General features: G+C 36.4%; 1 protein-coding gene across 2 annotated transcripts in view; it reads left to right on the top strand.

Moving 5' to 3' along the window:
• Positions 1 to 15,428, top strand: part of LOC140648066 (solute carrier family 12 member 7-like) — a 69,304-nt gene that overhangs the window by 30,585 nt on the left and 23,291 nt on the right. For both annotated transcript variants that reach the window (XM_072853445.1, XM_072853446.1), the window contains exons 8-14: positions 487 to 698; positions 4,431 to 4,598; positions 6,010 to 6,108; positions 6,863 to 6,920; positions 9,357 to 9,531; positions 12,868 to 12,986; positions 14,120 to 14,218. In XM_072853445.1, coding sequence (XP_072709546.1) covers positions 487 to 698; positions 4,431 to 4,598; positions 6,010 to 6,108; positions 6,863 to 6,920; positions 9,357 to 9,531; positions 12,868 to 12,986; positions 14,120 to 14,218 — 930 coding nt within the window. The remainder of the gene's footprint in view (positions 1 to 486; positions 699 to 4,430; positions 4,599 to 6,009; positions 6,109 to 6,862; positions 6,921 to 9,356; positions 9,532 to 12,867; positions 12,987 to 14,119; positions 14,219 to 15,428) is intronic.

The following is a 15,428-nucleotide window of genomic DNA, read 5'->3' as shown; positions in this document are numbered from 1 at the left end:
TTTGCTGTTTAACTCTTCTGGCTTATTTCCTACCTTTTGGATTTTAATATTTTTGAGGGCCATCTGAAATATTTATTTGCTAGAAAAGGGCATGACGTATTTGCTTGATCTTACTTTTGTGTTTTCTTGGTCAGGCTCATCATTATATTAAGTATTACTTAATTTTACTTATTTCTTGCAGGACTGCATGAATCATGATCTCTGTTATTTAGTGGCCAAGCTGTTTGAGTTGATTATATTTTCCAAAGAATAAATCGGAAGGCAAAATAACTATTAATACCTTAAAGGAGAAATGTTTGATTGGTGTTTTAAAGATTATTGATGATGATTTTATATGCAGAGACTATATACTGTTTTAATAGATGTAGTATAGGCCATAACGTAGGTACTATAAATAACAGGTTTCTGAAGAAGCCTAATGGACAAAAAATGGTTTAATGCACAACACTATATTGAAGAATCATTGTTTTTATTTTTTGTTTATAGTATCTGTCTCCTTGGAAACCGTACATTGTCAAAACGCAGCTTTGATGTCTGTGCCAAATTTACTGAAATCAATAATGAAACAAAGACTACAACTTTGTGGCGCCTATTCTGTGATAGTTCTTTGCTTAATGCCACATGTGATGACTACTTTAGTCTCAATAATGTAACAGAAATTCAAGGGATTCCAGGAATAATGAGTGGAGTTCTAACTGGTAAGTTGGAAAGCACAGCGACTTAAAAATTTTTGGACATTATTAATTTGGCCTGTAGCTGTTCAGTAATGTAGCAGTCTAGCCTGTTACCACTTCTTTAGCTCTAATCTGTTTGTGTGAAAGATCGGTACCTGGGGTATGCTTCCTCCTATAAAGTGTCCATCTGGTTTTAGAAGCTTAGTATCAAATTCTTTAATTTGGGGGTCACTGGATTTTTATAGGCACTCTTTCAAAAGCCATTGTTCTATTAAAACAAAAAAAGTAGGAAAGTGTTTATCACAGCTAATTTTTTTAAAGTGTTTAGTTCTTTTATATGCCAAATACACTTATTTCAATAAGCTGTTCATTAATACATTATCAAACTCTCCTGAGGGAGAACTTGTTTCCACTTTACAGGTGGTGCATTGAGGAATGAAGTCTGGCTTCTCTAATGTGATACAGCAAGTTAGTGATGGGTTTGGAGAAAAGCAGTCTTTCTAGCTTCCAGTCTAGCGTTTGGACAGGAGATGTTCTACAAAGTGTATAGATTTTCTTCTGTTTACATTCCTGTACAGATGTGGCAGCTTGGGATTCTAATTGCACTGGGTCATAAGACTAATTTTGAACATGTAATGGATTGTATTGTATACAAACAAAGAATGTTTCTGGGGATGAAATGGATGTTCTAATGCCTCTCCCCTGCGTCCCCTTAAAATAAGGTTTGATTTATATAAATATGTAACTCTACATAGGGACACTAGGCAATCACTGCTGCCATAGTAATTCAGTTTAAAATACAAACTGTAAAGTGTACAAATACATAAAAAGATACTAAATGAAGCATAAGCTTATCTGAATCTAAATTTGTATGTTTAAAAAAATCACTCTGTTTCCTCAAGGAAAAATGAAATTCTTTTTGATTTAAATGTTTGTTACAATAAATGTGACTTAGGGTTTGTTCTATGCATTTTATAATTTACCACACGCATGTCTACAATTTTTCCTGAATATTTTTGTTTCCTGCCCCAGCTCAGAAGACAACTGTGTGTTCTAATTTTTTGCTACAGTGTAAGCTTGAAACTGCTGTTTTGCTTTTGGAGGTTTCAGGCTGAGTAATTTTTCTTCTTTTGGAAAAACGTGCTTTGGTTCTGTTGACGAATTAACGTTTCTTTCAACTAGCACCACTATATAAAAGTGCATTTTACTATTGTACTGTCACATAATGCTAGGATCTAACAACCATTGAGAGTCTGCTGAAAGCTCAGTGTGAGGGACACACCTTCCAGTGTTCATTGCTTAATGCTTACCTATAGTGTATTTCATCAATTGCATTCTGTTCAATCACTGAGTCTGATACATTTTTTTTTTTCTGTAGTTCTTTGCAGTTCGTTTTGCTTCTACAACTTTGAATAACTGAGTATTACTAGTAAGCTTTCTCATCTTGCTACTAGCTCCTTTTTCCAGCCTGCTTGAGTGTAGTGGAAAGCACTGGTTACATCCTGCTACTGATCCTTGTGGAATCTTACTGGTCGCTTTCCTGCATTATAATACTGTATTTACATTTACTCTTACGTTGTTTTCTATCTTTGAACCATTTTTTTAATCCATGTGAGGAGTTTTCCTCTTATCCCATGGCTACTATAGATGCCTTCGCAGCTGCAGAGTCTGCACACTTAAATTTCTTGCACTGTGGCTGGGAATACTCAGATATCATGCCTGGGTGTCTCAGGAAGCATGTGCTAAGTCCTCACACCATTTACTGGGCACTTGTATACAGTAAGTATGCATCTCTTAAACACCTTCTGTGAATGTTGTCCTAACAATAATAAATTATTCTACAAAGAGCTGACCAAACATGCCCATGAACGTGGCCCTAACAATAATGAAATAATTCTGGAAATGGCTTTCATTAACATTGTTCTGCTTCATGGCAGCATGTTGTTGGGTTAGATACATTGCACCAGATCTTGTTTGTGTCCCTAAATATTGCTAGAGGAACTTCAGCAACCCATGAATGGCCCTAGAAGGGGAAACCTACTTGCCCGCAAATGTCTGGACTCTTCTGAAAAGTGACCCTTTTTCCTCACCCTAACTTTCAAGTCCACTTGGATTATTACTTTTGGGAAAATGAGCATAGGAAATTAGTGTAACAGAGCTCTGTGTGATATCTTATGAAAGGGGAAAGTGATTTCTATTTTACAAAATCTGAAAGCTGATTTTACCCCCTCAAGCTGGCATGCACACTTCCACAATTAGAGTTGTATGCATCGGAGTGTTCAGGCCATTGTCACTTCTGCGTCATACTGAATAAAGGACACAGGCTGTTGAGTCCTCATTAAGTATTTAGTGCTTTGATTAGCAATGACAAACTGATTTTTGGACTTCCTTGTTATGCTCCATAGGGAGTGGATGCTAATTTGGACATCTTGGCTTGTTTTATGTCACTCCTCAAATCTTTGCTAAAATTCATGAAATTTACAATTCTCTTGTTTCCTTAACTCTTCTTTTTATGGCTTCAGCCTTATCTCTAGATCAGTTTGTTATTCCTTGTCATTTGAATGAACTAACACACATAGCAGTCTGTAGCAATTAATACTTACTTTCTTTGTTCTGTGATCTCTTATGTTTCTCATGCATGCTTCCATATATGCTTACCAATTGTAAGATTTCTGTTACAAATCTGGATATGAGTACCTATGTTTGGCCACTTAAGGAGATTCAGAGTCAATCTCCTATTGTGCTTTTTGCCTTGAGCAAGAGCTCCAAGGTAACCTTTTGCTATTGTGAAGGCTTAGAATACTGTACTTAATTCCCTTAAATTGTACTGGATGGCTGAAAATTGGCCATCAGATCCATCATCCTGGCAGTCCATGGGAATTGTTTATTTATGTGGTGTAGAATCCTTTGGCTCTTTGACAGGGAGGGAGGGAGGGTATCTACTTTGTTTCCTCACACATGATAGGACAACTTGTCTCATTTTAAAATAGAATTAGCATTGGATGTTCTCACTATCTTGTCAAGGGGCACAACCAGTGTTTCCACAAATGTAAGCTCTCAAAAGCTACTGGTTCTTTGACCTGTCAGTCTTCATCGAACAGGCATCCTTAGTTTGTTGGGGAATTTGAGCCACATTCTGCTATTTTTTGCTTGCATTTTTTTTTCTTTTGCTTCTGGAGTCTGGTTACTCTGCTTTTGTCACCATGTGGAATACCTTCACCATGAACAGCTGAGTCTTGAACTGTTGTCCAGGGTTATTCTGTACAGCAGGTCTCAAAGAACTCAAGTTACTGCTAAGTAGCATTTCTTTTTTGACCTGCTTCTCAAAATATAAGAACAAGAAATATGAATATATGCTAAGATTGCTTGAACCTTCAGGTAATATTTTCCTTATTTTTTTCACAATACATCCTGATAATACATTCATATGTCTGTGCAATGTAAGTGGACATTTTATAAATATATTAGAATTTAATTCTGTAACTGAATCTTTCTTTAATAGAAGAGAAAATATTTTTTGACGCATCCCATACACTACTGTGTTTCTACTGTCATACAGTGGGAATGTCCACCAGTTACAATTAGTATTGATCATATTGCTGCTGCGTTCTTGTCTTTATAAGGAAACGTTGGGAAACATCATGATTCTTGTGGAAGAAAAGCAATCTGGTTCATAAGATGATTGCGTTCTCACTACTTAATATCCTGAAACAGAGAGATGACACTGGCTCTTCTTTTTGTCGTTCCCCCCCCCAGATAATCTGTGGAGTACCTATTCAGAAAAAGGATCAATAGTTGAGAAGAAAGATCAGCCATCAGTTGCTGGATCAGAAGAGACAAAAATGGGTGGACTCCCTTATGTTTTTACAGACATCATGACCTACTTCACAATGCTTGTAGGGATTTATTTCCCATCTGTGACAGGTAGATACAACTGTTTTTCTTGAGTGAGGATGTGTCCCTATAGCTGAAAAAAGAGTATTTTTTGTGTGTTTGTGAATGTTTATTGATGGCACATGATATTGCTAGTCTGTGTGTCCAAGTTTTATGTACCTAAAACTTTCTGGTGCTAGACAGACACAGCTGCTGGCTGATGATTTTAGGGGGTTATAGGACTGAAACAAAGAATCAGTTTAAGTGCTATTTTCTATGTCTGGAAAGAAAACAAAAGCTCCATGTGTTACTAAATGCTTATTCAAAATAAGATGCATACCTTTATAATATTTTAATCTTCAAATGCAGGAGAGAACAGTTGAGATGCTTTGAATATCTTGAACAGTAGTTTTAGGTATTCAAGCAGTGAACTGCCTGTGACTTGTTTAAATGTCTGATTTTTTTTTTGCAACTGTAACTAGTAGAGACTTTTTTTGTCAAGCTTAAATGTTAGATTAGCTGTATATAATTTTCCTCAGGTCACATTTGACTGAAATAACCAGAGGCATTTTTCTTCAGTAGTCCCAGCTCAAGCAATTGTAATATCATAAAACAGAACTCTGATACGAAGTTGCAGCAGTGTTTGCTAGTAGAATACCAGGCGGAGGTGTCCCTTCATAATCTTGTCCCCCACTGTTCCCACTTCACTACTTCAGGCTCTTTTATCAACACCTCATCATATCTGAGGCTGTGGTTAGGGTCTCATTGCATGGAGTTTGGCAATGCTTTTGAACTGGAATGTCTTGACATTAGCTTCCATGTTTTTGCCTCCACCAGTGGTCAGGGCAATTCTAGGAAAGATGGCTAATTAGTCAGTTACTGTATGATTTTTCCCTCCTATCACAGTATGTGCTAGAAAATATATTTGTTCTCTTGTTAGATTCAGAGATGTGTACATGTGATTTCCTAACCATTCTTCTTGTACTTCCTGCCTGCTCCTTTCTCTTTTGTTTCTATATTTTTATTATTTAGTTGTTTGCATATCTTATTATGTATGCTCTGTTTAGTAGAAAGTTAGTGCATTTGGTCACACTGGCTAAAATTGCTAAATCCCCATTAGTTTATAACGTCCATCCCCAACACTTTACTACTCTTGTATATTTCCCTATTTTAAAAACAATTCTGAAGTTAATTTGAAAAATAATTCTTTCATTTTTATCTGTCTCTTTCCTGAGCTGTCTGGAATTTGTTCAGTCAACAATGGGTGGTAACACAAATTTCTGAATAAAACAAAGGCATAAATTGAGGATTTGTGCAGGATTATAATACATTTCTGTAGCCTGCTGCATTGGTAATGAAGTGTTAAATCAGGCTTAAAGATAAATGTTCCTATTTTATTAGTTATTTACATAGAGTTAATATTAATTGGGTTTATGACACATAAATTTGGTCTCTTTTTAAGGTATTATGGCAGGTTCAAACAGATCTGGAGATCTTAAGGATGCTCAGAAATCTATTCCTACTGGAACAATTTTGGCTATTTCAACTACATCTTTTATTTGTATCCTTTATGCTGTGACTTTTTTTTTCTAGTGTGCATTCTGTAGGTATAACAGTATAGTTTTTTCATTGAAAAGTCATTAGAGTTGCCTGAGTGTAAAATGAATGAAATCTAAACTGAAAATAAATGTTTGATATTTGTCTAAAATATAAACATTATTTATAAATATTAAAAATATCTCAAATTGTATTTGTATATATACATATTCATATATTTAGATATATTCTACTAATGCTTCAAATTCCAAGATAACTGATGTTTTTAGTTAAGTTTTTAGCATCATACTTCAGTTGGCAGATTGCTTTGTTGTGATACTCAGTATAACCAGTGAAAATCTTAAAGCAAACTACCAGCATTAGAAATTTAGTCCTTCGATACCTAGAATTTGCAAATGCTTATTTGTACGAGGAAAATATCTGTTCTCTTGCATGATGTATGAACTGGCTCCTTCCAATATTTCACCAATCAACTGTGCATCAAATGCAGTCATAGAGAACATAAACTAAAAAGTTGTAGCAGGGAAGAACTAAAAAAAAAAAACCAAAAAGACAAAAAAAAACCAAAACAAAACAAAAAAAAAACCAAACCCCAAACCACAAAACAACCAGAACAAACAAAACAACAAACACCCCTATCCACCCACCCCCCACTTCATTATCACGGACACTTTCATCCTTAGGTGAAAAATTGTGTGTTTTCTCTCTCTATGTATATAATTATTTATAGTATAATCTTCCTTCAGTCTCAGTAATAGATCTCTCCTGTATAGTGTTATTTGGTGCCTGTATAGAAGGTGTGATATTAAGAGATAAGTAAGTTGTATTCAACTTCTAATTTTATAGGAAGTATGTATGACCATGGGTTATGTTAATAGGACTGATTAATGGCTCCTCTGGGAAATATCTGTTATATACATTTCTTTTTGCTCTAGGTTAAAACTGGAGGGAAAGTCTATCTGTTAAACTGAGATGGCTGCAGAAACTGGTCAGGTTATCAGGCTGTATCCCTTCAAGAAGCAGAAGCAGAATCTAAGATAAATGTTTGAAGTGGAACTGTCCCTAGTAAAATGTTCTTGATAAAGAAAATGATAGTTAGTATTTGCGGAGCTGATGGGTGGGGGTAAGGGGAATGGTATTACTTTGGGAGAAGTAATATGCTCCTGAGGAACAAAGGTAGAAAGATTTTTGACAGTTACACGACAAGGAGAGTTTATGAGAGACACTGCAGTGCACCATCAGGCCTATAATTTCTGCTGGATGTATGACTATTTTTTGTTTTAAAATACCAGTTATAGATTAGGATTTGTGTCAGTTTTAACCTATGTAATTGCCTGAGGATATGTGAGGCACAATATGAAGCATGAAGGGGATAAATGTAATAGAGATAAGCATGAACAGAATATCCAGACTTTGATAAATTTCTCCCTTAGGAGAAGTTGAGTTGACTAAGATGAATCTGTTGGCAGGTTTCACACTTTTGTTTCCTTGCTGGTTCTCTCTTCTACTAAGGCCCAAGTTTGCTTTTGATGCTGAAGCAGTGGCATTGGGGTATTGTTTGGAAGGTGATGGAGATGATGCTGAGACAACTTTATTTCAAAACACAATATTTTATTCTAGAAGGAAAACCATAAGTTAAAAGCTGGATTCTAATCAAAGCTAATACAAGAAGCAGCAAGGGATCATTTTTACTTTAAAATGGTATTGTTGCATCAGTGAAAATCTCTGATTTCTATTTCTGCAAAGTAAAGATACAAACCAAATCAAGCTGCTGCTTAAGAAATAGTAAATGAATTCTGAATTATAAATTAATGCAGAGCCAGTATCTATAAACTCACATTTTTGTAAGCAACATTTGAAATTTACTGGGGAGAGGGGAATTTTGCAAGCTGTGAGTGCAGGTGATCTGCCACTAGAGCAGGATACATTGTAGCAAGAGCATTGAATCCATTCGTTCCTTTGCACTGCTGCCAGTTCTTGTTTGGCTGAAATTCAGTGTAACAGTAAAATGTATGAATATTGGTCTGGTTTAAAGACTTTTTTTAGGGTGTTTTTTTTATTATGGATTGTCATGTCTGCCATGGGAAAAAGTAGGTCATACATCTTTCAGTGTTTGTCTTTCATCTTTTCAAGTTGTTCCTACCCCATGTTTAATTAAAACATGGGCATTAGAATTTGAATTAAGAATGAATGTGCAGCTGTATAAATGTCATCATAGAAGTTTTTCCTCCTATATTTTTAAAGGGTGTGGATTCCCCTTTTTCCATCTGCTGAAAATAGTATGTAGCCATGCATCCAAGCTTGGGCATATGCAAGAATTTGAACGCTGGCTTATTATATTAACCTGATTATTATGTTTCTTGACCCTGTTTTAAGAGCAGGTCTGAAAAGAGATAAACCATTTAATTTTTCTTAGTCTGTAGCTGCCTCTTTTCTCTGTTTATTTCGAAAAACCTGAAAACACTAAAAAAAAGCTATCACAGTGTAGATAGTCTTAAAATGGATTTTGGCTGCTTACTAACAAAACTAAGATGAACTACAAGAAGTTTACTTTTAAAACAAAACATCAGTTTGGGGGGGAGCAGGGGGGGAAAGAACCTTTTTGTAGTTTACCCAAGATGTCTGTAAAGAACATGAAGTTAATTATCTAAAAAAAAAAAAAGGCAGTGGCATTGGATGGGACACTCAAGACTGCGATGAAAGCACCTCTTCCTGACTTCCACCCACTTGTTTGCCATAGTCATTTAAAAATTACATCAAGTAGCACAACAGTCAGAAAGCAACTTGAGATGGTTGTGTCTACTAGTTTCTCTATTTACTTGTCCATATGTCAGTGTCATGCTCTTAAAAGGAAAGGCTAATACTTTGTTTTGCCTATCCCCTGCCTATGCCCCTGCCTATGTCCCACCTGTATTACTTGTAGAACAGACTTCTGCAATCTAGTTCCTAGCAGTCACAAGGATCTAAAGGATGCATATGTAAATACTTTTGCTGTTGCTGTTAATTCTGTAAAGTTTGCCAAGATACCTGATAATTGCTGCATGTCTGCTTAGAGGCAGCACTTATAATGAATCAATTATAATATGTTTTCTTTAAAACAGCAGAATAAAGAGAAATTGGTTGGTTGGGAAACCCTACCTGTGATATGGTGTTTATTGTTGAAAAGTGCTGTTGTCCAAAAAGATTGAAATGTGGGTGTTGAAGCTATAATAAAAGTCATTTTATTGCTTACTTTTTTCTTTCTTTTCTAAGGTTTGGAGAAGCAGTTAATGGAAATCTAGTGGTTGGTACACTGGCGTGGCCTTCTCCATGGGTTATTGTGATTGGTTCATTCTTTTCAACATGTGGTGCTGGTCTCCAGAGTCTCACTGGTGCACCCCGTCTGTTGCAGGCCATTGCAAGAGATGGCATTGTACCGTTTATTCAAGTGAGATTTTTTTTCTTTAGAGTACTACAAATATGCTTATATTTTGACAAAAAAAAGAGGTATTATTTCTGCTGTTCCTGTAGAACTGTGAGTAAAAGATTTGGAGCTCAGTTCTAATTGTGTACAAAATAGATCAAGCTATTGTAGGACAAAGTTTGAACTTGGATATTTCTGTGCAATGCAATTTAATTATTTTTGTTCTTACACATGAAAGTTAGTGGTTCAAAACTGGGAATATAAGTCTTCTATAAATGGAAATAAATGAACTAAGAAGCAACTAACAACTGAACTACTTGACTCCAGGTTGTGTTTACAACTTGTATTTGTGAACAGAGTTGATTTAATCTTACTATGGAACTGCATGATTTCTCATTGTCAAGATACAATTCTAATTTTTATTCATTTTTGTAAGCTAAATGAAGTCAACAAAGGTGTAATAACAGAATTCTATCCCATGACTCTGAACACTAAGATTGTTCTGACATCCCTGTGCAAGTTTTTAAAATAAATAAATCGGATTTTTCTGAAAGGAAGTGAGTAAGGGAGCTGGCAAACAGAAGAAGAAAAGACAATTCTTGCTAGAAGACATTTAACACAATTTCTGGGCTGCATCTGCAAAAACTAGCCAACAAGACTTGAATTAAATAAATAAAATTCCAAAAGATGAACATCTAGAGAGCAAAGCTGTGATTTCTGTGGTGAAGTTTGGAATTTGATAGCTTACCTCAAATTGCCAAGAAAAGTCAACAGTTGCACAGCACAATAACAACTTTATCAAGAACAGGTTCAGGTATAAAAAATAGGATTATGTCTGCATAACTATGAATGTTTTGGGAACAAAGCACACAGAAAGAAATTGCAGATAGCATGAACGCTGAAGGTAGCTAGGGCTGAATTTAGGAGAGTAGGCTGTTCTGTATGGAGAGAGTCCTGAGGATGATTTGGAGCACTTGTTTGTTTTTTATATATCTCTTTGGGAGGTTTATATCATTATTTTGATACCTAAGTTATGTGACCAAATTTATGTTTGAGTATTCTGTACTTTACCCACACTTACCTCTGGAGTCTTGATCAGATGTGTGCTCTAGGTCACTGTCTCACATCTGAGGTCGGTGTAGTATGTTATGTTAAAAATGGGCTATTACTCTTGGTGAATAACTTAAGACTGTTCAGAGATCTCTCTAATCTATATTCGGTGAGGGCTAGGTATAGAATAGCAGCAGCTTGGTTTGTTTCCTGAGTTTGGGGAAAGCCTACAATGAGTCAACACATTCATGTGTGACTTGAGAAGAAAATTCCTCAGCTAGGATGTGCCCAGGACTATTATGAATGATGGGTTAGCTGGAGAATTTGAGTGGGGTTGTGGGGGAAACATCTGAGGAGGAGGTAGATGTGCAGATATGTGGGAATGTGAAAATAAGAGAAAAAAGGACTTGCGTGAAGAGGGAGAAGGAGTGCCCAGGTAATGGGTTAGAGGGTTGGAAAAGCTGAGAAGCAAAGCAAAATGGAAAAGGTAATGCTAGTGGCTTGGGGGGGTTAGTTGTCTTTTGTGTGTTGTGGGGGGGTTTTGTTGGTGGTGTTGTTGGTTGTGTTTTTGGTTTTTAGGTTATCTTTGTTTTGTTTGGGTTTTTTAAGGGAGATCATACTGCTGTTACCAGCTTCTTTCTCAGTCCTTAATCACTTGGTTCAACTCCACTGCTGCTGCTTCCCTGGTCTGTTTGCTAGTGCCTAGTCTCAGTAGGGCTATATCCTTGATATTTTCTCTTAGGTCCTTCTCTTCTCTTGGGCCAGAGGGGAGAAGGGTCACTGGAAATGTACACTAGTATTGCTGCTGGGAGCAGGAGCCAGAAGTTTTAATGAATCAAGAAGTAAAAAAGTTAAAAAGACAGCAGCTGCCGCTTCTGCAGTCCCTCTGCTGCCTGAATGTTCAGCCACCAGCACTTGCAGCAGTGCTACTGCTAGCAGGAAATGCAGCTGCTGTGTCTCCAATTCTACTGGCTTGAGCTGCTCTGCACCGACAGTATTGGCAACTTGTTCACTGAGAAAGTTATATCACCATTCCCTTGGTTTAGGAGCATCTTTTCTACCAAGGGTTGAGAAAGACATGTTGCTGCTATATTTCACAGTTGAGAGCAGTGGCATGTTCCCTGACTTGCAAGACCTGTGTCTGTAACTGGAAGTAAATATACTAAGTATGCTGGGGTGGGGGTACAGAATTATGATAGAGTTTGACTTGTGAGTGGGAAGGGGTTGTAATGTGATAAATTGTAAATGCTGGGTTGTACTGAGAGAGAGAAATGACAAATTTCACTTTTGTCTGAAGTAAAAATTTGTTACTTGGTGAGAGGGCAACAGTATGGTTCTGTCTTATCAGGGTTAGATTTGAAAGGAGTGAAGAATCAGAAGGAAAACATTTACATGGTTTGGGAAATGAGGGAAAGGGAATCCAGGAGAAGCAGGATGTCTAAAGAGGGATTTGAGACTTGAAAAGTGCTTGCAGTTTTGGAGTGATATAGCTGCTGCATGGACAATCAAGGAAATGAATGAAAGGAGATGAATATAGGGACAAGAGTGTGATATATTTAAGAAAAAACAAAGGACTTGAAAAGAGCAGAAAAAATGGCATTTTAATACAAGGGAAGGAAGATTGATGGATGATAGGAAGCTAAGGGAAGAAGGCAGAATGGAGGATGAGTGAGGTGAAGAACTTGGACATTAGGAAAGGAAGCCATTGTGGAAAATGGTGGTGAGGGTTTAGTCTTTATAATTGTATGGAGGAACATGGAGGAGACTAAATTTGACTGGAACTTCAGGTGAGCCATTTTGCCATCTATCACCAGTATAGCTGGGTAGAATTCTCCCTAAAGGAAATTACCACATGCAGAATGACTTTTGGTAGGGCTCTGTGTAGGATCATCGGCCTACCTAAGTCCTCTTTAAAGAAAGATCAATATTTATGTTTGTAAGTACTGAGTTGATGCTTATTTTGTACGTTACAAAAAATACTGCCCTCAACTATATTAGCTTTTTATAGACTAAGCATACATTTCTGATGCACATGGATTTTTAAGTTACTTAAGATTATTTGAACAGCAACTGCAATAGTACTTTAATGTTATGTAGTCATTGCTTATTTTAGTAAACATCTTTCATATTGGAAATGTGTGTTTTTGCAATTTTGTTTGTGGCTTTTTGTAGGATAGATTGCTTCATTTTCCTTTGTAACTAATGACTATTTTTGGTTCCAGTTAGAGTTAGTTCACGATCTGCACCATATTTCATAACTGTATAATGAATAGCTTTCCCTAATCTTACTGCTTACTTGAATTGAAATAGGTATTTGGTCATGGAAAAGCAAATGGAGAACCAACTTGGGCTCTGCTCCTCACTGCTGGTATTTGTGAAATAGGAATTTTGATAGCCTCATTGGACAGTGTAGCACCAATTCTTTCAATGTAAGTACGAATGTGGTGGTTTGTGTTCTTAAGTTAAATAGTATTTTATTTTAAAATTAACTAGGTAATGATTTTTCTTTTTGAAATAATATAGGCTAGACTTTGTCTTCTAACAAGTTATATTTCTATTTGATCCTGGAGATAATATGAAACAACAAAATGTTTTGGCTGGAACTAATTTCTAGGCACAAAAAACTTTTTCCATGACAGAGTTCTTGAATGCTAGTAAAAATATTCCTGCTATTTTAGCTCAAGTGCATCTAATAGAGACAGACAAAACAATTTGATGTTTTAGGGTATGAACTGAACTTTATTTTACTGACTTTCTATTGGAAGTTTATCCCATGTGTTAGGGATTGACCCCAGTAGGCAGCTCAGCCCTACATATCTGCTTGCTCACTCCCCCGCAGTGTGATGGGGGAAGAGAATCAGAAGGGCAAAAGTGTCTTTAGCTCAACCCATGAGTTTTCTCAGTTTAATAGATAAGGCAGAAACTCCATGCACAAGCATAGCAAAATAAGGAATTCATTTGGTATCGATAGGCAGATGTTTAGCCATTTCCAGGAAAGCAGAGTTTCACCATGTGTAACTGTTACTTGGGAAAACAAACACCACTAAGTTCAAATGTCCCACCTTCTTCCTCCTTACCCTGAGCTCTTACTGCTGAGCATGATGTCATACAGTATTGAATATCCTTTTGTCAGTTGTGGTCAGCTGTGCCCACTCCCCAAGACTATTTGGTGGTGGGGCAGCAAGAAAAACAGAGAAGGCCTTGATGCTGTGTAAGCACTGCTCAGCAATAGCTAAAACATCCCTGTGTTATCAACACTGTTCTGGTTACCAATCCAGAACATAGCACCATATAATTAACTCTATCCCAGCCAAAACTGGTACACAATGATTGTCAGTTTGCTACATTTTCTCTGAGATCTTTGAGGCTCTATATTATGCTAATACCATGTTTGGAGGCCTAATATTCTACAGGTATTAATTTAATCTACGTCTTGTGTTCTGTTGGCCACTGTGAATGCAGTGTACAAGTTTCTACCCTTTTTTGGATTGTGTTCAGCCTTTTAATGCAAATCTGTCTAGTTAATTTCCTCTTGGAAAATGCTCTTTTTTTTTTTTAACAGGTTTTTCCTTATGTGCTATATGTTTGTAAATCTGGCTTGTGCAGTTCAGACGCTTTTACGGACTCCCAACTGGAGACCTCGTTTCAAGTATTACCATTGGTAGGGAATATTCTTTCACTCAGAAGAGTTAAAAATAATTATGCAGCTCTAAATTGGGGATTTTCTTGCAATAATAAAACAAAATCTCCTTTCTGACTTAAATGAGTTAAGATGATTCATGCATCAAATACTCCAGCAGCAACATTTGTTTTCATGTGTTTGGAATAGGGCTAGTAATAGCTGTGATCACGAAAACATGTGGCTAATGTTGAGGGTTTGGGAAGGGGCTACAGGATGACATTTAATATTGCTTATAAGCGAAGAGATCTTCTGAATATGTGAGAATGAAGCTGAAAAAACTATAATCTGTCTTTTATATACAGATAAAGAGAATGGTAAAAATGTTCAGGAAGGTTGATACGATTTTCACTTTAGTTATGCAAAAAAAAATGCAAAACCAAAACATGTACAGAGAAAAAAATATCATTTAATATGCATCAGTTGTCTCTCTAACAATATCATCACTGTTTTTAAAATGTCATGCTTCAGACAGTGCATTTGATAACTGAAGTAGACAAGTGGATACTTGACAAAGCCAGGTCAATTATACAAAAAGTGTGGGTGTGGCTTTTTGTTTAGTTTTTTGTTTAGTGTTTTTTTAAATGGCTTAAGACTTCGAACACTTCAAATTAAGATTGGCAAACTTTTTGATTTTTAACTGAATGTTAAAAATACATATATTTAACAGTAATTCTATTGAGAAATTTCAGTGCTGAAATGCCTTGAAGACTAGCGCCTTTAGGAGATAAGCTGGCTTGATTCTAGGATGTAAGAGCTGCTTATTTTTCCTTTTAAAGAATTGAGTGAAAATGAAACGTCATGGTTTTAGCCCTGAAAAGTCTCTTTGAATATGCTCAGTAGACACTTACTAGTTTGGCACCTGAACCTCCAAGTATATCAGTGCCTGTCTCCCAGTCTATCACTGCAAACACCTAGTAGTATTTGCAACATCAAGAAGGAAAACAGGGGATTGCTGTCTTTTGGGTTTTTGTTTGGGGTTTTTTTTGTTGGCTGGTTTTTGGTTTGTGGGTTTTTTGTTTGTTTGGGGTTTTTTTGGTTCCACCTCTCCTGAATAATCTGATTGTGGAAGAAGTATAGTAGGAGGTACAAAGTAGCTTAAAAGCAAAGGCGGGTGGATAAGATGGAGGGTAGCAAGAGGTACAGGATGGACCATGCTGAGGAAGAAGAAGCAAAGGGTTGTGACATGGTT

Source organism: Ciconia boyciana, chromosome 2 (genome assembly GCF_034638445.1).
Source record: "Ciconia boyciana chromosome 2, ASM3463844v1, whole genome shotgun sequence".
Taxonomy (NCBI): Eukaryota; Metazoa; Chordata; class Aves; order Ciconiiformes; family Ciconiidae; genus Ciconia; species Ciconia boyciana.
Note: the sequence above shows the minus strand (reverse complement) of the source record. Positions and strands in the feature narration are given on the sequence as shown.